This window comes from Xyrauchen texanus, chromosome 5 (assembly GCF_025860055.1).
Source record: "Xyrauchen texanus isolate HMW12.3.18 chromosome 5, RBS_HiC_50CHRs, whole genome shotgun sequence".
NCBI lineage: Eukaryota > Metazoa > Chordata > Actinopteri > Cypriniformes > Catostomidae > Xyrauchen > Xyrauchen texanus.
The window spans coordinates 2543594-2569816 of record NC_068280.1 but is presented as its reverse complement, the minus strand read 5'-3'; the positions used below and the strand labels follow the sequence as shown (position 1 = coordinate 2569816).

The 26223-nt window shown below is 39.8% G+C and overlaps 2 protein-coding genes and 1 pseudogene across 4 annotated transcripts; 2 read left to right on the top strand and 1 right to left on the bottom strand.

Moving 5' to 3' along the window:
• Positions 1-4008: 4008 nt before the first annotated feature.
• On the top strand, positions 4009-10517 carry LOC127643867 (G-protein coupled receptor family C group 5 member B-like). Its single transcript, XM_052126788.1, has 4 exons — positions 4009-4711; positions 6534-7604; positions 7681-7787; positions 9579-10517. The coding sequence occupies exons 2-4, from the start codon at positions 6536-6538 to the stop codon at positions 9621-9623; spliced, it is 1221 nt and encodes a 406-aa protein (XP_051982748.1). The 5' UTR covers positions 4009-4711; positions 6534-6535; the 3' UTR covers positions 9624-10517.
• A 554-nt stretch (positions 10518-11071) lies between these two features.
• Positions 11072-19793, top strand: knop1 (lysine-rich nucleolar protein 1). 3 transcript variants are annotated; one of them, XM_052126784.1, is made up of 5 exons: positions 11072-11115; positions 13586-14616; positions 17428-17487; positions 17636-17689; positions 19178-19792. In XM_052126784.1, the coding sequence occupies exons 2-5, from the start codon at positions 13618-13620 to the stop codon at positions 19481-19483; spliced, it is 1419 nt and encodes a 472-aa protein (XP_051982744.1). In that variant the 5' UTR covers positions 11072-11115; positions 13586-13617; the 3' UTR covers positions 19484-19792. The 3 variants fall into 3 exon arrangements, with proteins under 3 accessions (XP_051982744.1, XP_051982745.1, XP_051982747.1); XM_052126785.1 differs by lacking the exon at positions 17636-17689 and having other exon boundaries at positions 19178-19793; XM_052126787.1 differs by lacking the exons at positions 17428-17487; positions 17636-17689.
• Positions 19794-20850: 1057 nt separating this feature from the next.
• LOC127643871 (exosome complex component CSL4-like) lies at positions 20851-25186 on the bottom strand (annotated as a pseudogene).
• Positions 25187-26223: the final 1037 nt, after the last annotated feature.

The window sequence follows — 26223 nt, the reverse complement described above, 5'->3', positions numbered from 1 at the left end:
GAACTGGCCTAACTGGTTAAAAATGAGGAATTCGCTGTTACTGGTCAGGAGGATTTGCACAATGTGAAACAACAGGCAAATATTATGAAAAACATTGCAAAACATGCAAACATTGTCAACTTGAAATAATCAAATGAGTTGTCCACAATCGTGTATCATATATCAGTGCAGCAGAAATGAGCTAATGTACGTATGTGGAAGAATAAATGACTTAGATATATGCATATCATTGTTGGGTAAACGGCGGCTCATAAATGGTCTCATTATTGTTCTTCTCATTGATGAATAATATTTGTCAAGAGATTGTTCCACTTTAAAGGTGATTTGGCTGTGAAGGAGATCCACTGAATTTTATTTTTGATACACTTCTCAGGTGTTGTGAACTGGAAGGCATTTAGTGGGAACTTCAGAAGAGTATCCAGATGCCTTCAATGTGACATCATGTATAAAGACTATGCTGCAGGCTACAGAGCGACAGGACAAAGTCGTGGTAGCATGGGGTTTTACAGTATTTCTCTGATTAGTTTGAAGGATATTGACCCTTCATTAAGCTCCGCCCCCCCTTGGTTACCTTTGCTCGCTCTGACAAGCTGTGCAGAACTTCCCTGGGCTGGAATGAAGGTTCAGTTTGTGGCAGTGACTCTTTTCATGGCAGGTGCAATAGCTAATGTTCACAAGTGCTCCTGATGTTTTCAGTTTGCCATTTTTGTTGCTTGGAAAGTTGTTTCCACTTTTATTCTCTTTTATTTGAGACATTTTGCACCTGAAAGTTGATAAGCTGTTGTTGTTGTTGTTGTTGTTGTTGTTGTTTTATACATATATCATCAGATTCTGGCTATTGTTTTATAGTGAATGAAGTGATAATTTTGTCTTGCTGGGACATCGCTTCAGGTTAAACACCTTTTGTCTTTTTATCTATGCATGTTACAAGGAGTTCAGTATCAATGATTTCTATATAAAGCTCATTCTGTGAAGCTACTATAAAAAAGGTAAAAAACACAAATACTATCATGTGTTCCTGATGGCAAGACATGCAAAACACATGAAATGTTCTTCTTTTAAGCAAATGAATCGTTTTCGTTCACATCAATTGTTTCGGTCATAAATGACTCGTTTAAATGGTGACTGAACGAATCTCTTTGTGGCATGGATTGAAAAGACTCGAGTCACTTGGATGAATCAAAATCCAAACCACTAGTGAAGAGTAACTTCTGGACCCAAGTTTATAGTTTATGGCAAACTGGATGAAGAAGCTCATCACACACAATCACACAAGTCAGGCTGACAAGTGACAGAAGTGAGCGAAGAACTTCTTCTTTTGGCTGCTCCTGTTGCACGTTGCCACAGCAGACCAATCTGTGATTGGCATATTTGACTTGGCACAGGTTTTATACTGGATGACCTTCCTGACACAACTCCCAGTGGCTGGGGAACTTTCATGCACACCTACAGGGCAATTTAGAGTCTCCAATTCACTTAACCCTACATGCTTTTGGACTTGTGGGGGGGAACCAAAGCACCTGGAGGAAACCCATTCAATTGTGCCAGGACTTAAACCTAGGACCTTCTTGCTATGATGCAACAATGCTAACAACTGGGCCCTCGTGCCACCCTGAAATTGAGCAAAGACTATGTGGAGTTGTGGTGGTGTAGTGGCACTAAAAGCTAAAAGCACATAACTGGTAATCTGGTAATCAGAAGGTTGCTGGTTCGATACCCACAGGCACCACCATTGTGTCCTTGAGCAAGGCACTTAACTCCAGGTTGCTCCGGGGGGATTGTCCCTGTAATAAGTGCACTGTAAGTCACTTTGGATAAAAGCCTCTGCCAAATGCATAAATGTAAATGACTAAGGACTAAAATGAGGCACGAGGACTCCATCTAGTGGCTCACCAGTGAAATGGCTTAGCCCTTTTCTGTGAGATGTGTTTCAGTTTTCTAACCAAACAGTTCTTGAAAGTCGAGCTTTTAATTAAGCTGATGGTGCATTTGGTTCAGTTAAATTTAACAACTATACTCTGCAGAGAACTTATAGACAGTGGCGGAGCTAGGGGGTGCCCAGGGGTGGCTGTGGCCACCATGGACTGAAGCCTGGCCACCCCATTGGCCACCCCACTCGCAATTGCTGTTTTAGTCATTTTTTGGTGATCAGAGATGAAATCATCTCTGTACAAATGTACAAACTTAACATGTGCACACACCAATGTCACCAAACCTCTCTGTACCGGTTGTCGTTGTATCCACTCACCCCCCATAAATATATGTACAGTGCAATATACATGCATGCACAATTTTTACTCATATTGGGGATGCCAGGTGAAGAATGCAGTGGGAAGAATGTATGCACAAAAGTGAGAGCTGTGATAGAAGAGTGTTATGACAGAGCCTGAGGGGTTTCCTCTTTCTGTCCCTCTACATTCACCGTCCTGACATGAGAGTGTCTGATGAAAACAGACTGGACTGCCTGTCTGCTGGGACAGTACTGCATTCTCTGTTTTCACCTAATATGATGTATGTATGTCCTTTTCCTTTTGTACAAAAAGATCCATAAGCCGCAATTCCTCTATTAAGTAACTGACGATTTTACACTGAATATTTGTACTTTTAAATACGCACTTTTCACACACACACATTTTTGATTATGATAACTGGCCTAGATCAGACCGGTCTGTGACCTTTGTGTCCTAACAACCATTCAGTACGAAGGACATCAGTGAGGATAATCTCTCTGTAAAGTTAAGACACTACAGGATTTACCAACTCAGCATCTTTACTGCATGGATACCTGGCTGAGGTGTTACACGTGTTGAGTATGTTCATGGCAGCAATTTATACTGCTTCCAGCTGAATCAGTCTTTATTTAATTACTATTAAACATACTGTTAGCACTACGATCTTGAGGCAATCTATTTAACTGGTTACGTCAAAGTTCCACTGCATTAAATCTATGCATGAGTGGCAGCTTTAGGCATCTAATCTGTTTATTCATTGACTCAGGGTCAGTTTTACGGTGGACAGAGAGCACTGCTCATCGCACCAGACTGCTTTGGCAACTGATCTGAATGCAGCTTAACCTAATCGTTAAGATCACTTACACAAGCATGTATATGTGTATGTTGGGGCTACTTAGCTATAATTTGGGTACTAAATCAGACAAAACCTTCCCTTGGGGACATTTGGGTCATCCTCAGTTGTAAAAATTAGTAATAAATAATATATATATATTTTTTAAATTCCAAAAATGCTAAATAAATATAATAGATTAATATAAAAAATATCCTTAATACAAAACAAGCATTTATTTAAACCAAGCTACAAAAACGGCTCGTTTGGAATTCGTGGAACTTGTGACGTCACAAGGATCAAATACATCTGCAAATGCAACGCCTATTTATCCGTCATTGGCCCCGCCCACAGGTGCACACAGGTGAAGAGAAGAAAGATGGGCCTGTCATGGGAAATTCATCCAAAGTGGAGATACACAGGACACCATGTGCATCACATTGGCCCCGGGGCCAATTATCTCCAAGGGCCCCCCTCCAAAAGTTCGTTTTCATTATTGAAGGGTTTTCGAGCGGGGGGATCACCAAACTAGATTGCACAACCTTAAAGCCCAGGGCCCCCCCGGGCAGTCAAGGGCCCCTGGTAGTCAAGGATGAGGGCCTGTACATGTTGATATAGATCCTATAAACTCAATCCTAAAGTTGCATGTTTTAAATGAAAAATCAAGGTTAATGTGTGTATGTGTTTGTGTCTGGAGCAGAGTATTGCTAATAATCTGATGGCTCACTGTTCCACTGGAGAGGATTATCTGAAGGCTACTTAAAGTGACATGACTACACACACACTACAGTAAGACACACGTATGACCTGAAGCACTGAGATCTTCATTATATAAGACTCCCTTAAGACAACCAACGTGGACACACACCTGGCTGTATATATGTGTGTGTGTGTGTGTGTTTGTGTAAGGGCTGCAGAATGGAAATTATTAGGCCAGAAGGCATCTGGATCATCTCAACAATGTGACCAGCACGATTATTTAGTCCTAAAGAGTTTGTGGAGTTTACTGTTGGTTATTTATAGGTTCTGCACTACTGAAATAATTGTATGCATGTAGCATCCAATGGGTGCTACGACAGTCCAGTGCAGTCTATATTCAATCAGACATGAATTATACCCTCTACTGCTTTCTGAACTTAATGAAGGGAGGACAACAAGAGGAGACAGCAGGGGACAAATTCATCCACAACAGAGCTCTCCAATACAAGGGACACTATCAGTACATTTAACACTTTCAAAAATAGACTGAAAGAAAGAAAGAAAGAAAGAAAGAAAGAAAGAAAGAAAGAAAGAAAGAAAGAAAGAAAGAAAGAAAGAAAGAAAGAAAAAGAAAGGAGCTCAGATGTATGGTAGTGTGTAGGTGTGAAACTGCCTGGCGCACATCAATGACAATCTCTGTATTTCGACCATTTAACACGAATACACTCGGGGGGAAAGACTGCGTTTGGTGGCCATGTCGTTAAAGTAGAGTGTATTCGTCTAAATATATCAGGATAACACAAAAATCCGCGTTAAAAAGGCAATATTGAGTTATTATTTGCGCGCCTCGTGTATGTTTGGATGCCCGCGAAAACTCTCCCGCGCAAATGAATACATAAATCTAGACTTGCGCTTTAACGCTTTATCTGACCAAATCTACACTCGTAAGGTGAGTAACACGAATTTCATTAATAGTTGTCATTTGATGTTGTTTATATAAAGTCTGCATGCGCGTAAAGCACTATTGTTATGATATTTACGCGTTGTCTGCACATTTTTGTCGTGATTCGACTATAGCTACGATTAATGAATTCAACCTTAAAGTTGTATGTATATATATATATATATGTATGTATGTGTGTATGTATGTATGTATGTGTGTATGTGTGTGTGTGCGTGTGTGTGTCGTGTGTTGCTGTTTCTCAGCGATTGTTCTTTATATAAATTGCGCGCAGCTCCATCTAGGCCAGCCCACGCGCGCCCCTGGTTGTCATAGCAACTGTCGTGGAGGATGCGAGACAAAATGAAAGACTATCTTTGCATCAGCAGAGGATGAGAAAATGTGTTTCCTTGTCTTCAAAAGTTAGTTAGTATAGCCTAACACACGTTTAATTTAACCGGTAAAAGACCAAATTTACCAGGTACATTTAGAGTAAAAATCTATCTTTCAAGAGTGACCTGACAGGAAATGACCATTTAATGTTTAAATGTCAATTTAAAGGCTCTTTAAGGACAATTCTGGTAAAATAAATAAATAATAATAATGCATAAATTCAAAGGTCACAAAAACAACTTTCTGAGGGTGGTTGCCAGGGCGTTGCTACCATTTGCCAAAGTGTGTTTTTAGTGTATTTTTGTTTAGTGTGAGTGTCCTGGGTGTCCTCATGCCTGGTACTGCTGTAACAGTCATTTTTAATGTGCTAAATAAGGCATTAGGCAACAGTGTAGACTTGGTTTGAAATTTGGAGGGGGTCCAAATGTGGGTTCGGGGGGAGGGAGGGGGTGTGTGGACAGTGCATAATAACAGTTCTAATTAATGCACAGATAAATAGAACATTTTATTTTGCATACTCTTAAATATGTAGGCTATACACTGTGTATCATATCAAACATTCAGAATAAGCATCAGGGTTAATGTTTCGGAAATACTTTCAGAAAATCACATTTCTTACCTGCTCTCCTCACCCTGAATAAAACAACTGATAATTTCTATGGACGCCTTTAACATCTTCTCTGTATCCACGTATAACTTGTGTGATATACTGTATTTTATGGTTTCTAAATTGATATGAAAGTTTTGTATGGGTAACAAACCTACAAACCAAAATTGCACATGTTGTCAGCCACTGACTGCCAAGTTTTATTCCTGCAGGGGGCGCTTGATGCTCTGACAACTGAATCCTCCATGCATCCGTATTTAAGTTTCAGAACGTATTATATCGCTTTGGAACTTGCCTCCTTATACATTTGAAAGGTAGTCTGGTGCTAGGCCATGTAGTGCCTTGTAAACTAATAAAAAATGTATAAAATCAATACGAAAACTAACAGGTAATCAGTGTAAAGACTTTAAAATTGGTGTAATGTGTGCTCTCCTTTTGGTCTTAGTCAGCACTCATGCAGCAGAATAAATTGCTGATTTATTGTATTCTTCTGTAGACCAGAAAGGAGAGCATTACAATAGTCTAGCCTACTAGTTATAAAAGCATGCATCAGACTCGATGTGTTTCTCAGAGATAGAAATAGGCTCACTTTGGCGATGTTCTTCAAATGATAAAGAGCAGTTTTTGTGACACCCCAGAGCTCACAGTAGCACAGTCTGTCTCAAAAGTTTATATGTTATCTCCCAATGGAATTAATTAATCGTTTTTTACCTCCGGAACTGTTGTTCTCTATTGCTCAGGGGCATTTTTAAAGACATTTCTAGGAGTGTCTCAATTAAAAGTTGAGTTTTATTCATTGCATTCAGCGTTAATTTTCTCTTTCCTTTGCAGCCATGGCTCTACGGCCAACTCTCATCTTCATTCTCTCTCTGATTGGCTGCTGCGCGCTTGAGGACCAACCCAAAGTCACGGCCCCGCCTCCTTCTCGAGGGTGTGGCACTGCAGTGGACCCGCCCTACAGAGTTCTGTGTGACCTGGAGTCAGTTTGGGGTGTAGTTTTAGAAGCTATAGCGTGCGGTGGAACCGTATCGGCATTAATTTTAATAGTGATTCTCCTAGCCAAACTAAAAACGGTAACAGAGCCGGAAAAGCGATGCGGCATCGGCCCCCTCCTCCTCCTATTGGCCGGAATGGTGGGTCTTTTCAGCCTATCGCTGGTCTTCCTGGTGGGGCGTGGCGAGGTGCTCTGTGTGGTTCGTCGTGGGCTCTGGGGGGCGCTGTTTGCGCTGTGTTTCTCGTGTTTGTTGGTGCAGGGGGTGCGATTGAAGAAGCTAGTCGCGGGAAGGCGGAGCCCAGCCGGAAGCTCTCTCGCTGTGGTGGTGTTTGCACTAACCGCAGTCCAGGGTGTCATCGCTGGAGAGTGGCTATTGCTTTCGGTGGCCCGCGAGGGACATGAAGCATGCGATTACCTGCCTTTAGACTTTGTATTAGTGTGTATCTATGCTCTAGCATTGTTGCTGGCGGCTACTGTGTTGTCATTGGGCGTCGTGCTATGTGGAGGTGGCAACAGGGAGGAGTCGAACCGGAAAAGAATGAAATGGAGATGTAATGCCGTTTGGCTCTTTCTCGCGTGTCTTTCGTCTCTTCTCCTCTGGGTCGCCTGGCTAGTGCTCTATCTCTACGGCAGCACCACCATTGTGACCGTGGCGAAGAACTGGGATGAGCCAGCCCTGGCAGTTGCCTTGGTGACAGAGGGATGGGTACTGTTGTTATTTCACGCCATCCCAGAAACCCACCTGTGTTTGCGTCCAGCCTCTCAGAGGAATGCAGATATGGGGCAAAACTACTACGACGCCCCTCAGCCCCTTGCGCCGCAGGGTTACCATGATGACGAGCGGCCGTCCAATCCCAGAGCTCCGTACACAGAGAGTCAGGCGTACTCTGTAGAGGAGCACAGTGCAGGTACTATCAAACTCGTTTTTTGTTAGTGTATATTTGTGCGTGTTGGACTCACTGGTTTATGGTGGGGTTTTTTCAGTTCTGCAGGCTGGAGGTTTTCATAACGGATTGATACGACCTGCTCTGCCGTTTCGCAGTCATGTTTATCAGCCCACTGAGATGACCTTGCTCATGAATGCAGGAACAGTGAGTGTTACACTTTTTGTTGTATCGTGGTGTGGATTTTCCATTTACTTCTGTTGTTTTTAAATTGAGCTAACTATATTTAACACTCCCTAACTTTGACCCTACTCCTAACCCTTACAAAAACCTTTTTTCATTTTACGTTTCCAGTAAGACATTATTTTGTATGGTTATTAATCCCAACAATGTTGGTGATTTCAGGATTTACACTGTAAACCCTAATGTTTTCATTACTGGAAAAATAAAGTTCTCTTGATTTAACATTACTTGAAATGTCAAGTTTCTGAAAGGAGGAGTTTAGAATGAATGCTTTAGAACGGACCAATCAGAGCAGAGTAGACTCTCTGAAAGGAGGAGTTTAGAATGAATGCTTTAGAACGGACCAATCAGAGCAGAGTAGACTCTCTGAAAGGAGGAGTTTAGAATGAATGCTTTAGAACGGACCAATCAGAGCAGAGTAGGCTCTCTGAAAGGAGGAGTTTAGAATGAATGCTTTAGAACGGACCAATCAGAGCAGAGTAGGCTCTCTGAAAGGAGGAGTTTAGAATGAATGCTTTAGAACGGACCAATCAGAGCAGAGTAGGCTCTCTGAAAGGAGGAGTTTAGAATGAATGCTTTAGAACGGACCAATCAGAGCAGAGTAGGCTCTCTGAAAGGAGGAGTTTGGAATGAATGCTTTAGAACGGACCAATCAGAGCAGAGTAGTCTCTCTGAAAGGAGGAGTTTAGAATGAATGCTTTAGAACGGACCAATCAGAGCAGAGTAGACTCTCTGAAAGGAGGGGTTTAGAATGAATGCTTTAGAACGGACCAATCAGAGCAGAGTAGTCTCTCTGAAAGGAGGAGATTAGAATGAATGCTTTAGAACGGACCAATCAGAGCAGAGTAGGCTCTCTGAAAGGAGGAGTTTAGAATGAATGCTTTAGAACGGACCAATCAGAGCAGAGTAGGCTCTCTGAAAGGAGGAGTTTGGAATGAATGCTTTAGAACGGACCAATCAGAGCAGAGTAGTCTCTCTGAAAGGAGGAGTTTAGAATGAATGCTTTAGAACGGACCAATCAGAGCAGAGTAGGCTCTCTGAAAGGAGGAGATTAGAATGAATGCTTTAGAACGGACCAATCAGAGCAGAGTAGGCTCTCTGAAAGGAGGAGTTTAGAATGAGCGGCTTTAGAGCGGACCAATCAGAGCAGAGTAGGCTCTCTGAAAGGAGGAGTTTAGAATGAACGCTTTAGAGCGGACCAATCAGAGCAGAGTAGACTCTCTGAAAGGAGGAGTTTAGAATGAATGCTTTAGAACGGACCAATCAGAGCAGAGTAGGCTCTCTGAAAGGAGGAGTTTAGAATGAATGCTTTAGAACGGACCAATCAGAGCAGAGTAGGCTCTCTGAAAGGAGGAGTTTAGAATGAATGCTTTAGAACGGACCAATCAGAGCAGAGTAGGCTCTCTGAAAGGAGGAGTTTAGAATGAATGCTTTAGAACGGACCAATCTATTAACTATAACTATTTATATATTAACTTCTAACTATTTAGCCAGCTGTGACAATCGAAATGCAATTTTTGTTGTTTTGATGACGCTCCTAGTGTCAGCTACAGTTATGTGTAGTTATTTTATTATTATTATCTACCATTTTAAATAAACAAATATAGTTATCGTTTAATTGCAAACTGAGGTGACGAGTTGAAATAATTTTCTGTGGTAATCGACATCATGGCATCTTCTGTTTCTGTCCTTTAAACGGCACACAGGCACATACATAATTCACCTCACGCTGTGTTTTCACCCCATGTGTTTTAGATCCCGACGGCCCCTCCAAACTTCACCAGGAGGCATCTGTGGTGAGAGTGGTTGCCGTGGCAATAACATCCTCTTCTCCCCCATGAAGGATTCACTTTGGGTGGAAAGTGGAAGTCAAAAGGCACTTTAATGACGTATTAATCATTTGGAAATGCCCTTGTTATAATAAGGTTTTCGTTGTGGGGGCAAGCGAATTTTGCACAAGCTGTTTAAAATTGACGTGTGTAAAAAATATTTTCTCCTAACCCACTTTAATGTGCAGATTCAACTGTAATAAGTGTAGCATTCGTAGGTTAATTCCCACAAAAAGTGTACATACTGTGGCGCTATCAAAACATTGCTCTGTTTGTTTGAGCGGTCCGGCATTTAACTTCTGGCTCTGTCAATGGAATGAGTTCGGGACGGGACTATCCAGACAGGGACGGCCAGAATGATACACTTTGGCTTTTAAGTGGGCCGCCTTTATAGCACAGATTACAAGAGGTGTTACATTTGATTTCACTTACTCAAAATGGCCATTCTAAACAACCTCAGTTTAAATTAGATTACATTTTAAGACAAATCATACACTGAAAGAGTGAAAGAAAACGGCCGAGAGTATTAATTAAGTCCTAGCCTTATAGTTAATGCAAATATTCCTGCATTTCACTTTTAAATATATAATCAAATTATATTACTTTCTATATCTCTTATTTAAATAGCCAAATTAATTTATTTGCATTTGTCTCTTTTTAAACTTTTGAAATTGTATCTTTTTTTCTGTTTGTTTTTGATATTACATAAACACTCTTTTTCCAAGCTTTGCACGCTGATTGACCGTAATTCTTTACACAGTTGATGCTGTACATCTATTGTTGTTTATTTATGCCATGTTGACTTGAGATGGTTGTATTTCTCCCTATATTTGATGTTTATATTTCAAATAAATTATAATAAATATTCTTACAGTGTTTTCACAGCGTCTCTTGTCGTGATTTGAATACTGTGTCGAGCATGCGCGCTAGCTGTCTCTCGCTATGCATGAACAGGAATTACTTCGAGCCACTTCTATTAAAACGAATGGGAACGCCTAACTGATGTAGAAAGAGAAGTCCCGCCTTACAGTTAAAAGAGCCAATCACCTTTTAGATGCAGACATCGCCTGTCAATGAAGTCTAGAATACGCATGCGCATTAGCTATAAAAGCATGGAAAATTGCGTTATTAGCGTAATATGAGGTAACGGATCACCATTTATGATACAAGTATTGTCAGACTTAGCTGCCGTTTTTAAATATATTCTTTGATTGTAATATTGACCAACTGTTTTTGATATTTCGGTGTTCCCCCATTCAAGTAGATGGGAGCTGCACTAACTGGCATGACTGGAACTAGCCTCCCGAGAGCGTTCCAAATATAGCCGCCGAGTGAAGTGACTTTGAGCTTTGAGCATGAACTACATTGTTGCCAATGACGCGTGGCGGCGTTTCCAAGGAAGTAGACGAACTCTTTCTTCCGGATTTGAAGCGCAGGAAAGAGTTCGCACGTGCGGCTAACGAGTAAGTAACAAAACATATACATTAAACAAATAATAAGATGCCATGAAAGAGTTTTACGGATTAGCGTTTTCAGAATTTAAACTTGCTGTCGTGACGCGCGCGCTCTGGTACACATATTTATGTTATGAGAATGCAATCGAAATGGTAATAAACATAATATTTTATGACTCATTTTAAAACCATGGTTGAGTAAAATCCATGTAATCTTCCAAATGTAAAGTTTAGATATTTTAAAAGTGACACTTCACAGGAAATCGTGTCTGTTCATTCAATTCCAGCTGTCAGCAGGCACTTTATATTAATATAATATTAATGTGTTTACTTCTCTAACCAACCAGTCTACTGAATAATTTAAAACACGATTCACACAGAACAATTCAGCAGCAATTGGTTTATTATAACTTTAAAGACCCCATAAAATTGGAGTTCTGTATCTTATGGTCCATGTCCGTTAGCTTTGAGGTTTTAACCCTTGTGCGACCTTTGGGATATTTTTGTCTTTTTAATTTATTTATTATTATTTTCTGGACAATTTTGGCTGTGTTAATGCCAACGCTAGAAATTTGGCCAAGGTGTGTGTTTTTTTTTAGGGAATTTTGATATTTCAAACCCAAGACCAATATTTGATCCCAGTGTCATAAAATTGTGAAATCTATAATATTATGCTTTTAATCTGGAGCTCTGGCTTCAAAATTTACATTTGAAAATTTTCACCAGATGGTGAAAAAACAAAAACATCTTTCTCATGTTTAGCCTGTGGAGCAAATACAAGCTTTTCCCCTATTTTCTGTTTGCTGTATTATAGAGACCTGCAGGACAACTGAATAAAGTGTGTGTGTGTGTGTAAAAACAACAGTTGCATTATATAAACAAACTGGCATTTAAAGGGTTAAAATCTTGAAAATGAATATTTGATAGTTATGATCAGGACTGATGTTGGTTAAAAAAAAATTAACTAAATGATAGTGGAAAATAATATTAATATATAATGTTATTATGGCAGTTTTGTGGCATGAACATTTTTGTCCTCCAAGTACTTCTGAGTAACATTTTTTTTATTGATGCACAAGGGTTAATAAAACATTTTTAATTAAATTCCAAAAGCACAATCACAATAAGGCATTGAAACATGTGTTTTACATGTGTTCAATACTCACACAACAGAACTTAAGGAGATATGCACATTTATAGATGCACTCCTCATTGAACAGGTTTAATGTTGGCGTACAGATCTTATTGTCAAGATTCATCCATGCATATATTTTATTTTTATAAATAATTTTGACCTCGTAATCTTGAATCAAAATGTCATAACACGAGCTTCCGGTGAAACGACAGACTTCTCCAGTCATTTAGTCTGCTTAAACCCCGCCCCTTTCTTATAAATACCACAACCTTGCGTAGAGTTGGACGAAGCATCAATCGCATGTTGGTGAAGATGGTAAAGAGGCGTGTTTTCGGTTGTTTTCCAACAAAGCCTTGTTCAGGATCCCAATCTTGGTTAAAGGCCCGCTGGCTTGAATTTTAGCATTTTGAAGAGGAAGGATAAACGGTGAATTCGCTGCTGTGTTCAAGGCATTTCACGCCCAAACGCTTCCGGAATTTTAGGAGCTTTGCGAAAATCTTGTACTGGACAGATACAGCTGTTCCATCAGGGTACATGGTTGGTACATCACAAAGTATGAAGGTAAGAGTATCTAGATACCTTAGATACCCTGCCTCCATTTTTGGGTGCAACTATCTCCATTATATGGATTCTAGCACTCTCTGGACATCCTATGAGCATGATCTTACACATCTATGATGCAAAGGATCGTGTTTCTGTCAATCAAGTCCAGAGAAACCTTCATATTAGCCATTAGCCTCCATAGCGGTCATGACACTCTCTGAGGAATATTTCAGGAACTACACATCGTACTACGTCGAGTGTGGGCTTGTTTGATTCAGAATCATCTGCTGTAAGTTGTGATGTGCAAGTTTCTATATCATGTGTATTTTACCTTAAGTAATAAATCACAATGTGGCAAATTCTGTTGATTCGTTTATTACACGTGTTGATTTCACACGCTACTACTCACTGTAGTTTGGTCTCTGAGTGAAACAAATTAGCTTGTTGTATTCTACTAATCAAGACCTTTCTAAAGACATATAACACATGTGTGATCCTTTTTCGCATGTTTTTACTGGTATGGACAGTGTATGATTACGATCGTAAATGTGCGAATTATGAAAATGGAACCGTTCTAATTTGCCAGCAAATTTAAAAGCAGTATTTTAGACTTGGACAGATCAGCTACATTCATTGTAAAGATGAGAGTCGATCGAGCAAGTGGCTGTTGAGTAATATCATAATTAAAATAAAATATAAATAGTGATCCGCTCCGCCTCTTGGCCTGATACCGCTCCGGGTTTAAGAGGTTAAAACAAATTCCACCAACCAGTACAAAGTTGTATTTTCCTGCTTTTTCAGATGGTTCAAAAGGAGCTTTAAATCAAGAGAACATGGCCGTCGGTGGGGTGGTCAAAGAGAAGAAGAAAAAGAAGAAAATAGAGGAAGTGGAAGCAAACGACCTACTTGAGGACGAAGGACACAAAAATGATGCCTCCGTCCAAACGGTTGTTAAAAACGAATTCTCGGAAATAAACATCGGTGGCGGAGATGTAGATAAAGATGCTCCTGAGAGGAAGAGAAAGAAAAAGAAGAAAACGAAGGAAATGAAGCAGGATGTGAACGGAGACATCTTGTGTCATGATGCATCGGTCCAGACTACCGTTAAAAACGAGATCAGTAAACGTGATAAACAGGAGGGGGGTGCGCCTGCAAAGAAGAAAAAGAAGATGAAGAAGGAAGTAGAATCACTCCAGGAGGAAGTAGTTGAGGAAGGAGAACAGATGGATGGAGAGTCCAAGGAGAAAAAAAGACGGAAAAAGTTGAAGACAAGTGTCGGAGAGGCTGAAGAGAGAAAAAAGAAGGTGGTTGTAGAGACCAAAGAAGAACAAATGGTGAATTTGGGACTCAACGAAGAGATGGAGAGCAAGAAGAAGAAGAAGAAAAGGAAAACTGAGGATGATGTGACTGAATTAGATGATGGAAAGATCAAGAAGAAAAGAAAAAAGAATAAAGAAATAAATGTCAACACCGGAGAAACGGATGCATGTGAAGGGAAAGGACAACAGGAGAAAAAGAAGAAGAAAAAAGAAATGAAGGCCAGTAAAGAGACGGAGAACGAGAAAAGAAAGTCTCCAGCAGAAGAGTCGTCGTCGTCGGGTGAAAAGAAAAGCAAAAAGCTAAAAAAGAAATTGGCAAGCTTGGATCAAGGTCATGCTCCTGTGAAAGAGACGACGGCGGCGGCGGATGATGTCGTCGAGATGGAGGCGGCACCTGTGGAAAAGAAAAGGAGTAAAAGAAACGTAAGGAATAAGTCCAAAGACAAGGTTAAAAAGACTAAACTCAAAGAGGAGGATAACGAACCATTCGAGGAGAGTGCGAATGATAAAAAGGTGAGTGACATTTTAATTTGTGTTTTTGCCAAGTCAAACAAGAGGTTCATAATTGGCTTTTAACCATGTAAAATCACAGGATTGATCGTAAACCTGCCCATCGTTATGATACGACATCTATAAGATCTATACGATCACTGGGCCTCTATTGATTGAAACCGTCTGGTAACGATAACTTATAAACATTTAAAGTTAGACCTTCTGTGAGCTCTGAGGTTGTTAATGGATGATATATGCTTCTGTCGAAGCCATCGGTCTGCGTTATTTTACAGTGGCGAGAAAAAGTATGTGAACCCTTTGGAATTACCTGCTATTATGTGTAAATTTGTTTTAAAATCTGGTTCAATCTTCATCAAAGTTACAATAAAACACAATCTGCTTTAACTAATAACACACAGATTATTATATTGTTCTTGTACATATTGAATGTATCGTTCAAGCATTCACAGTGTAGGTTTGGAAAAGGATATGTATATACCCCATAGGCTAATAATGACAACAAAAACTAATTAAAGTCAGGAGTGGGCAAACCTGGCATCCAATCAGTGGAACGAGACTGGAGATGTGGGTTAAAGCTACTTTGAATGATAAAAAGCACTCAAACCTACGATCAAGAATGGTTGCGTTGCGTGAAGCTGTAAAGGGTTACAAAGTTATCTGGAAGAGTTTAGATATTCATCTGTCCACAGTTGGACAAACTGTCTATAAATGGAGATGATTTAGTACTATAGGTACTCTCTCTAGAAGTGGCCGTTAGATATTCATCTGTCCAGAGTTAGACAAACTGTCTATAAATGGAGATGATTTAGTACTATAGGTACTCTCACTAGAAGTGGCCGTTAGATATTCATCTGTCCAGAGTTAGACAAACTGTCTATAAATGGAGATGATTTAGTACTATAGGTACTCTCACTAGAAGTGGCCGTTAGATATTCATCTGTCCACAGTTAGACAAACTGTCTATAAATGGAGATGATTTAGTACTATAGGTACTCTCTCTAGAAGTGGCCGTTAGATATTCATCTGTCCACAGTTAGACAAACTGTCTATAAATGGAGATGATTTAGTACTATAGGTACTCTCTCTAGAAGTGGCCGTTAGATATTCATCTGTCCACAGTTAGACAAACTGTCTATAAATGGAGATGATTTAGTACTATAGGTACTCTCACTAGAAGTGGCCGTTAGATATTCATCTGTCCACAGTGAGACAAACTGTCTATAAATGGAGGTGATTTAGTACTATAGGTACTCTCACTAGAAGTGGCCGTTAGATATTCATCTGTCCACAGTTAGACAAACTGTCTATAAATGGAGGTGATTTAGTACTATAGGTACTCTCACTAGTAGTGGCCGTTAGATATTCATCTGTCCACAGTTAGACAAACTGTCTATAAATGGAGATGATTTAGTACTATAGGTACTCTCACTAGAAGTGGCCGTTAGATATTCATCAGTCCACAGTTAGACAAACTGTCTATAAATGGAGATGATTTAGTACTATAGGTACTCTCACTAGAAGTGGCCGTCCAGCCAAGATGACTCAAAGGGAACACCACAGAATGATCAATGAGGTATAGATGAACACTAGAGTGACAGATAAAGACTTGAAGGAATCATTGGAACTGGTTAACATCTGTTCATGAGTCTAATATACAGAAAACATTAAACAGGTGTGTGTTCATGGCAGGACATCATGAAGGAAGCCGCTGCTTTCCAATAAAAACATTGTTGCACACCTGAAGTTTGCCAAAGACCAACTTGATACTCCACAACGCTGCTGGGAAAATATTTTGTGGATTGATGAAACTAAGGTTGAATTGTTGGGGAAGAATACGCATCACTATGTATGGCGTAAAAAGGGCACCGTATACCAACATGAAAACATCATCCCATTCCCAACGGTGGAGGGAGCATCATGATTTGTGTCTGCTTCGGGACCTGGACCGCTTGCCATCATCGAGGGAAAAACGAATTCCCAAGTTTATCAAGATATCCTACCGGATAATGTCAGGGTGGCTGTGTGACCAGTTATTATATCCAAGGGTTCACTTACTTTTTCCACAGCACTGTGAATGTTTAACAAGATGTGTTTGATAAAGACATGACAGATTAACATTGTGTTTGTCTATGATTGTGACGTTGATGAATCACATTTTATGAGCAATTAATGCAGAAATCCAGTCGTGCTACTGTATCTTTAATTTTAGAAAAACCTGCTTATTAGCATAAATCCAGGTGAAGAATGACAAGACTGTAAAGGACACAATCGAGTCATTTTTACAGCTTCAATAAATGCTTTTATTGCATTGGGGATTAAGTTTTGAGTATGTTTCAGTATGTTTTTATAGTAGAAAGACCTTTTATATGACAAAATATCAATAAATATTGATTTATATCTCGTGACCCCTTTAAACAATGTTCCATACAAGTTAAGCTCAATTAACAGAACTTGTGCCACCGTGTTGATTTCCACGAAAATGTATTTAGTCTTGCCCCTCATTTATTAAAAAGTAAAAATCACAAAAAATGTAGCATAAATTGTGGTTACAATGGAAGTGAATGGGGCCCATCCATAAACGCCAAAAGTATAGCCACAAGACTTACTGTAACCGCTTTAATAAACGAGGGATGAGTCCATTATTTATTTGTGCTATTAAACATTATACCACAAATTGAACTTTACTTGTATTAAACCCGGAATATTCCTCAAAGTCTTGCCGAGTACTTTAAAGTCAAAGTTAAAACATACGAAGTGCATCACATACTTACTATGATGTATTCCATTGTTTTTATCTCTATTCCTCATCAGACCGATGTTGTGTTCCTGTCGGAAAAGCGTGGAAATCGTGACGAAATTTCTATAGACCAGGTACAGCACCAACAATGTCTGTTGTTTACAGTCCGCCACACACACACTAGTGTAATAGCATACAGCTCAGGCCACAGATAAGTTTTATTAGTCCACCAATAATAAACATGAGTGAATGTGTCTTTAATAGGATTCTTTTGTTCCACAGGCCCGGCGTCTCGCCCTGCAGAGAGACATTGATCAGGAATCACAGCCAAAGCCAGTCAGTTAAAAATAATATTAATCGGACACTAGCCCTGTTCCCAAAACCTAAAGAGCGACCCAACTTTTACCAGTCTGGAACACCATTTATCTCACACCTTTCTGTCAACCTAAAGTTTCAACAAGATTATTCGTTTAAAAAACATGTACACTATCAGAAATAATGGAGCACAACAGTGCCTGCTCGCTTCTTTAGACGTGTCCGTTCCGGAAGTATTTTTCCCATTGGGATTTTTTCTAAAAATTCCTCATAAGAGTTGTAAGCCATAATCCAAACCAACCAGCTCTGATGTGAATCACAACATCACAAACTTTGATTTGAAGCAGAAAAGTATTTAAAAATTGGACAAAAAGTCAAAGGAACAAGACTGTGTACTTACCGTCGTTCCCATTGAGCATTGCAACCGACACAATCGAATTAAAATAAATACTTGATTTGATTGAATTCAGACAAATGCATGTAGACGTATTTTGAGAGCGTCGGGAGTTGCATCATTCACAGTGCCTCATGGGAGTGGTGCAGAGCTCTTTTGCCGCACTTTGTCGTCATGATTCCGTGAATTCTGCGTCTGAACATGTTTGTTTTTTTATGAAGTAGAAATAATGTGTACTAATGGCTTTTACAGAAGAATATAGCGTTGTTTAACAACCTCAGAGCTTATGGTGGGGGTGTCTTTAAAGGTTTATACTGTAAGATAGCGTTAAAAATCAATTAATTTAGTTTTTACTTCCGGAATCAGATAACCACAATAATGCAGTACACAGCATCACTTGTGTTTTATCTGTTACTACTAGATGCCAAATTATACTTCGGTTTTCCGCGTTGCTGATCGGAACGTTCACATCACGTGTGACGCAACATCCGTCATTAGCATACTCTGCGCGGACTTCGAGACAAAGTCCTCGTCTGTGCGCTGGCACGTGCCATTAACTACTAAAAGAGCATCACGAAGCAGTCGTAGTGTGACGAATGCGTCCGTATTCTTTCGTCATCAGAAGAGTATACTTTGAAAGGCAACGCGGTCAACTGGGCTTCTATAGGGCTGGCAAAGTATACCCGGCCTTGACTGTTTGATGTGTTAATAATGAATTGCCTCTGGGGTCTGGGTAGCACCGCGAGTAAAGATGGCGACTACCACCCCTGGAGTTGCGAGTTCGAATCCAGGGCGTGCTGAGTGACCATATTGGCCCGGTTGCTAGGAAGGGTAGAGTCACGTGGGGTAACCTCCTTGTGGTCACTATAATGTGGTTCTCGCTCTCGGTGGGACGTGTGGGTAGTTGTGCGTGGATGTCGCAGAGAATGCCGTGAAGCCTCCACACGTGCTACGCCACCATGAGGACTTTACATTTTTTAATAATAACAATGAAATGCCTTCCTCTGCTAGTGTCGCTGTTGCACAGTTGCTTGATAAAAATGACTGGTTACACATTAATCTCATATGGTGCTGCATTTGTTTTGCCAAACTGATTTGTATTCTTGTATGTCTAGGGTCTCGGCCAGTGGGGAAGCGCCCAGTTTGAAAGCTCTGACAGACAGGCGAAGTTCCTGCGACTGCTGGGCGGGTTTAAAAAAAGCAGCCAGCCAATTACAGGAAGCTCTGGAAGTGCCAGTATGGCACTGGGGAAGGAAGCACAAAAGACTTTGCAGCAAGGCCTTCTCGGAGAGTTTGAGCGGGCTCAGAGCCGGAATGTGGACTTCAGGAATAAAGGAGCTGGATTGGGATTCACCGAGCCATCCAATAAGAAATTTACCATTGACGTCAATGCACGGAACGCTATACGATTCGATGACTGAGACCGACTTTGGGGGGATTTTTTATAAATGACTTACAAACACAATTACATATAGGTGTAATTTAGTTTTGTCACATCTAATGGAGTGAAATGCAATTTTAAGTGGGACCATTGTCCACTGAAATATACAAATTAAATACCTGAAATACCCAAGGTGGATTTTAATCATGTATGTGGTCAAGTATGACTGCAAATGCCACTAAAGAAGGGTGAAGACAGACACTGTGGTTCAGAGTTTTTATGGCATTTATACTGAATTGACTTTAACGACCTAAAGGTCCAATACCACGAAATAAAACAAATTCAAAATGTCTTTCTATTGCGTAGTATTTGCTGGTTGCACGGAAAAAACAAACATTCGCTAGTCGCAACCGCTGTTGTCCGATTCAAATGAAGTCTTAAAGACTTAATTACCCATCATACTTTCATTCATTTAATCCATCAGAGCGGCTACTGAATTACAGTACGATCAATTACATTAACTGCAAGTCATCAAAACAAGATCTCATTACAGATACAGACAAAAGGACAGAATGAAGAACGTATCAAGACACATTTTCAGATATTCTGAATAAATGCTTTCAATGACAAATTTAGCAGTTCATGTGGTTTTAAGAGTTTGCAAACAGTGAAACTTTACTTCAAAATCCTGTTGTGAAACATTGCAAACTTTGCTTCTGTAGGTCACGTTTCACCCCAAAATCTAAAAGCAAGAAAAAAAGGATTATTTAGCTTAAAGTAATTCTCTGGTAATGGGAATTTGATGGAGCAATATAGTTAAAGATGCTGTAAGCCGTTATATTTCCACGAGACTGAGCCATTAATTTAGACACGCCCCCTCCAATAATACGAAATGAGCTCTGAGACCGACATCGTGCTGAAACGGTTGTTAAAAACGGCGCCCTCTGCTGACAACTGTTATGAACAACAAGGCATAAAAATGGCATTAAGCCTCAATAATTCAACTACAAGAATATGCGAATGCGTAAAATGATTGACAGGTCAAAAGTGTCATTGACCGCGCGACCTGCGGAAGCATTTTTGTTTGCGGGTTTACAGAGTCTAGAGCTGTCAGAGACGGGTGAGATATCTGTCGACACTTATTTAAATTATATGCATGCCTTGCCATGAAAAAACCCACTTACAGCACCTTTAATTGTCAAATGAAAATGTAACCATGGAGAAAATAAAAATATTTTAGGTCCTTAAATACAGTAGCCTTTTTTTATTCTTCTTTTGATTTTTGGGTCAAGTTGGACCTGGACATATTGAGATTTACCCATAATTTGTTCCAACGGTGTGATTTTCAATGTTTTACACAAGCTCTCAACAAAGGACATCCAGTGTCAAATACAACACAATACTTCTAGAAGCTCTGAAACATCTGAATGCATGTATTCTCGAAATCGAAGGTGTGTTGGAGCACCGATTAGAAATGCTAGAATACTGCTTAGTAATGCAACTACTCGCTACATTCAGATTCTGGTCATTCCTTTACTCGTATGAGCAATGGATTTAAAACAGTTTACCAGGTCAGACAGGGTGGCATGTGAAAGGAGATTCCCAACACAATGATTTGCCTCAGAATTGTGCACGAGTAAAGCAGGAGGGCGTGTCTTTGAAGCCGTGTTTACAGACATGGTGGGCATGGCTCAGGCCTGCAGGTACTCCGGCTGTACCCGCGGACTTTGCGGAACTCTTTAGAGTGCGTGCCAGGACACTGCATCTCACACCAGCTGATGGGCACCATCTGTGCACCTGTGTGAAGATATGAGATTCATGACATTTGACTAGTACGCTCAAGATATTATTTGAACGCCCCCTCACCTGCATCACTGTGGGCTACGACCACACCCAACTCGTTCTGCGCCGTGGTAAGCAGGTAGTTGGACTGCAAGTCACCCAAAGAGATCTGACAGCCAAGGTCAAGGGTCATCGGCAACACATTAGACACAAATTGGGGCTAGGGGTAGGTTGGGGATATTTTGATCAATATTAAGCCAAACATGCTGTTGATTAAACTTGTACTGAAACTGAATATTCTTTTAAACATCTAGTCACGATTGACACGTGATATAAAGGATACCACTTTAGCAAGGACGATGTCACCTGGCCTAAAGGTTTTGTACATCTCCACCTGAAGAGAAAAATACAAGCAGATTTTCAGCAATCGAAGTTAAAAATCGATATTTGATGAAAATGAATCATTTGTCTTGAAGCCACCTTATCTTTATCTGTCGCTCTCACATCTTCTCGCCTGGAGAAATCCAAATAAAACAATCAAATATTAGTTTTTTTTGGTTAATATTGCATTTGTTTGGATATAAATGTCAGAATTAAGTGCGTATAGTAATAGTGCATACCTGATCGTGCCTCTAAACCGATCTTTTAGTGGTGTTGACCCCACGTATAATATGTGTACTTTAGCAAACCGTGGGTTGATGCTTGTCACCTGCACAGGTAAAACACAAACATAAGACAGACGTTTGCATTCGTTTCTGACCACCAATAATGTCGTGCATCACATGGCTAACCTTGCAGGTGACGATGGCACCGACGTCAGGCAAAAGTTGTGCTTCTGTTTCTCTAACCACTGATATAACCGGGAGCTTTAAAGGAAAAGTTTGGATACATTTTCCCCACTGGATTGTCGTTAGGGTTGGAAAATGTGATTGCACAATAGCTGAACACTCACTCACCTCCTCTCCCTTGTTCAGCACGTATCCCGCGAGCGAGGCGAAGATGTAGCCGTGCCGTTGGTACGTGCCGGTACCGGGGATACAGTCCTCTGCACTGCAGAGCCGTTCGCCTGCAACATCAACAGCTAATGTCTCCGTGCATGAGATATTTTAATATTTACATGTATGCATTTGGCAGATGCTTTTATCCAAAGCGACTTACAGTGCACTTATTACAGGGACAATCCCCCCCGGAGCAACCTGGAGTTAAGTGCCTTGCTCAAGGACACAATGGTGGTGGCTGTGGGGATCGAACCAGCAACCTTCTGATTACCAGATTACCAGTTATGTGCTTTAGACCACTACACCACCACCACTCGTAATATAGAGACCATTTCACCATCCAATCAATTCCCAATATATAAAGTCCCTCCCTACAGTTTCTCTCATTGGACATACGACACATTACAGAAGTTAATAAAGCTGCGAAAGGCATTTCACGCACGTTTTGAGTATTCCGACATGTTAGATTGTGTTTCTCAGATGTCCAAATCAGATTTCAGATTTTAAGCGTAATTAAAGATATCTTAAAAAGCTTCCTTTCTAGTTACAAAACCATTATAGGCATCTGAAACGAACACTGCCACAAGTGAAAACCAAATTACAAATATAAAATGACCATTTTTACTAGCTGTAATTCAATTGCTGATATAAGGATTGGACATTTGCACTAGTAGTGACGTCATTAATGATATAATAAATGGCCGTTTTCACTTGCAGTTGTACATTTGAAACGGGAATTTGAACTAGTACGAAATAAATCGCAGATTTCTGTAATTGTGTTTTGAACAGGAGTGGATGACGGATCGTTTTGAAACGCAGTTACAGATTTGAAATTGCGTGTTCGATACCAAAATGGGTATTCCCGCCAGTATTGACGTCATTTTTGGTAAAGAATTGACATTTCTTTACTTGTGAAAAACCGAACTACTGATATCAATAACAACAAGTGAATATGTTATTATAGATATCTATAATACATTGAATCCTGCACATATTTAAAAGTCAATTCGGCTTGGCATATGCAATAGATGTGTTGCCGATTAGCACAGAAAATTATTTTGACTCGTCCGTCAGTTAAAATAAAAACAATGCAGCTACAATGGAAGTCTATGGAGCTGCAAATGAAAAACATTTAAAATACACATTGTAATAAAATCAATTACTACCTTTGTCTAAAATGTATCCAATATTTAAACTTCTGTTATGTCCTGACTATTAGAGGTGGGAAAAAATATCGAAATATTGATATACTCCAGCGGACAAAAGTTTGGGATAATGTACAGATTTTGCTCTTATGGAAAGAAATTGGCATTTTTATTCACCAAAGTGGCATTCAACTGATCACAATGTAGAGTCAGGACATTAATAACGTGAATAAAATGTGCAGAACTTCTTAAACGACTTCAACATGTTCTCATCAAAAAATCCTCCATGTGCAGCAATGACAGCTTTGCAGATGCTTGTTATTCTAGCGGTCAGTTTATCCAGATACTCCGGTGACCTTTCACCCCACACTTCCTGTAGCACTTGACCTATCACCCCACACTTCCTGTAGCACTTGACCTTTCACCCCACACTTCCTGTAGCACTTGACCTATCACCCCACACTTCCTGTAGCACTTGACCTTTCACCCCACACTTCCTGTAGCACTTGACCTATCACCCCACACTTCCTGTAGCACTTGACCTTTCACCCCACACTTCCTGTAGCACTTGACCTTTCACCCACACTTCCTGTAGCACTTGATCTATCACCCCACACTTCCTGTAGCACTTGACCTTTCACCCCACACTTCCTGTAGCACTTGACCTTTCACCCCACACTTCCTGTAGCACTTGTCATAGATGTGACTGTCATGTCGGGCACTTCTCACACACTCTTTTCCAATTATCTGTTGTCCAATGTCTGTGTTTCTTTGCCCACTCAAACCTTTTCTTTTAGTTTTTCTGTTTCAAAAGTGGCTTTTTCTTTGCAGTTCTTCCCATAAGTCCTCCTGAGTCTTCTCTTTACTGTTGCACATGAAACTGGTGTTGAGCGGGTAGAATTCAATGAAGCTGTCAGCGGAGGACATGTGAGGCGTCTATTTCTCAAACTAGAGACTCTGATGTACTTATCCTCTTGTTTAGTTGCACATCTGGTCTTCCACATCTCTTCCTGTCCTTGTTAGAGACAGTTGTGCTTTGTCTTTAAAGACTGTAGTTACACCTTTGTATGAAATCTCGTTTGTTGGCAATTTCAAGCATTGTACAGCCTTCATTCCTCAACACAATAATTGACTGATGAGTTTCTAGAGAAATCAGTTTCTTTTTGCCATTTTTGGCCTAATATTGATCTTAAGATATGCCAGTCTATTGCATACTGTGGCAACTCAAAAACAAACACAGAGACAACGTTCAGCTTCATTTAATGAACCAAATATCTTCCGACTGTGTTTGATATAATGGCAAGAGATTTTCTAGTACCAAATGATCAGTTTAGCATGATTACTCAAGGATAAGATGTTGGACTGATGCTGCTGTCTAGATTTTATCAAAAATGACTTCTTTTTTTAAAATATAGAAGGTGCCGTTATCATGCTTTACAGATAATCGCCATTATGGTCTTATATGCTTATGGCTTTGCATTGTACATGGATATTAGGAAATAAACTGGCACTTTTTTATTAATTTAACAATGCATTTGGTGATTTGGAAACAGTTCTCTTAATTCCAATGAGGACAAATGATGCGGATGAATCAGCCCTCATGCATTGCAATGCTTACACTGTGCTGCACGTGAACACTGATCTAACTGCTTTGAACTTTTATCAACGACACTTAAGTTTATAAAAGGACAAACAGATCATAACTAAAGCAAATAACCTACAAATGTTATGTGAATAACCCCGAAGTAAAGCGAATATAACAAGTTAGTAACAGCAACCCACCTAGCACATACAGTTTCATCGGCGACATGCTTTCAAGAGCCAGCCGTGTTGTGATTGGTTAAATTACACAGAGGCCAAGACGCCCGCTGATTGGTCAGCTCATGACGTATGGCGCATGTTAAACGCCATTTTTGTTGTGGCAGTAAAAGTGTTACAGAAGTTTGTTTGTTTAAACTAATTTTGAGCATACGTTCCCCCGTCACAACCCACAACCACCAAAACAAAATCTACTCCAGCATTATCATGAAAATTTAGAAAGGAGAAAAACACTGTAAAAATACAAATGTTGAATAAACTTTAAAAACAAAAGTAAGGCAAACAGGTGCAAAGCATTTTTGAGTTTTACCAACTTAACAATTCAAGTTGGATCTTAACCCTTATGCTTCAATTTAAAAAAGTTACTCAGAGGTCCTTAGAGGACAAAAATGTCCACATAAAAAAACTGCTATAATAATATTATATATTACAATTATTTTCCACTTTACATAACTACCAAATATTCATTCATTTTCAGGATGAATTATGTGCTCTATAATACAGAGAATAGGGGAAAAGCTTGTATTTGCTCCATAGGCTAAACATGAGAAAAATGGCGCCATCTGGTGGAAAATATTACAAATGAACAATTTGAAGCTCCGGAATGAAAGAATAATATCCTAGAATTCATGATTTTATGCTTTAATGGCACTGGGATCAAATATTGCAGTTATAATGGGTTTCAATGGGGACATTTTTGCCCTGAAGGTCCCGAGTGTAACTATTTCGTGTATTATAGGAACTGATATATGTCGAAATATAAAAATTCCCCCCAAAATACATACCATTGGCAAAATGTATGCCGTTGGCATTAACACGGCCAAAATGATTAAAAAAAAAAGAACATTAAAAAGACAAAAAAATGTCCCAAAGGTCGCACAAGGGTTAATTTCCATGAACTTAATACAAAAAGTTCAGTGAACTCAAAAAACTTACATTTTTAAGTATAGCTGTCCATCATTTTCAATACTCTTGAATATAATATAATACTTAATATTTTGAAGCAGATCTATATTTCGACATAAGATCACCAAGAG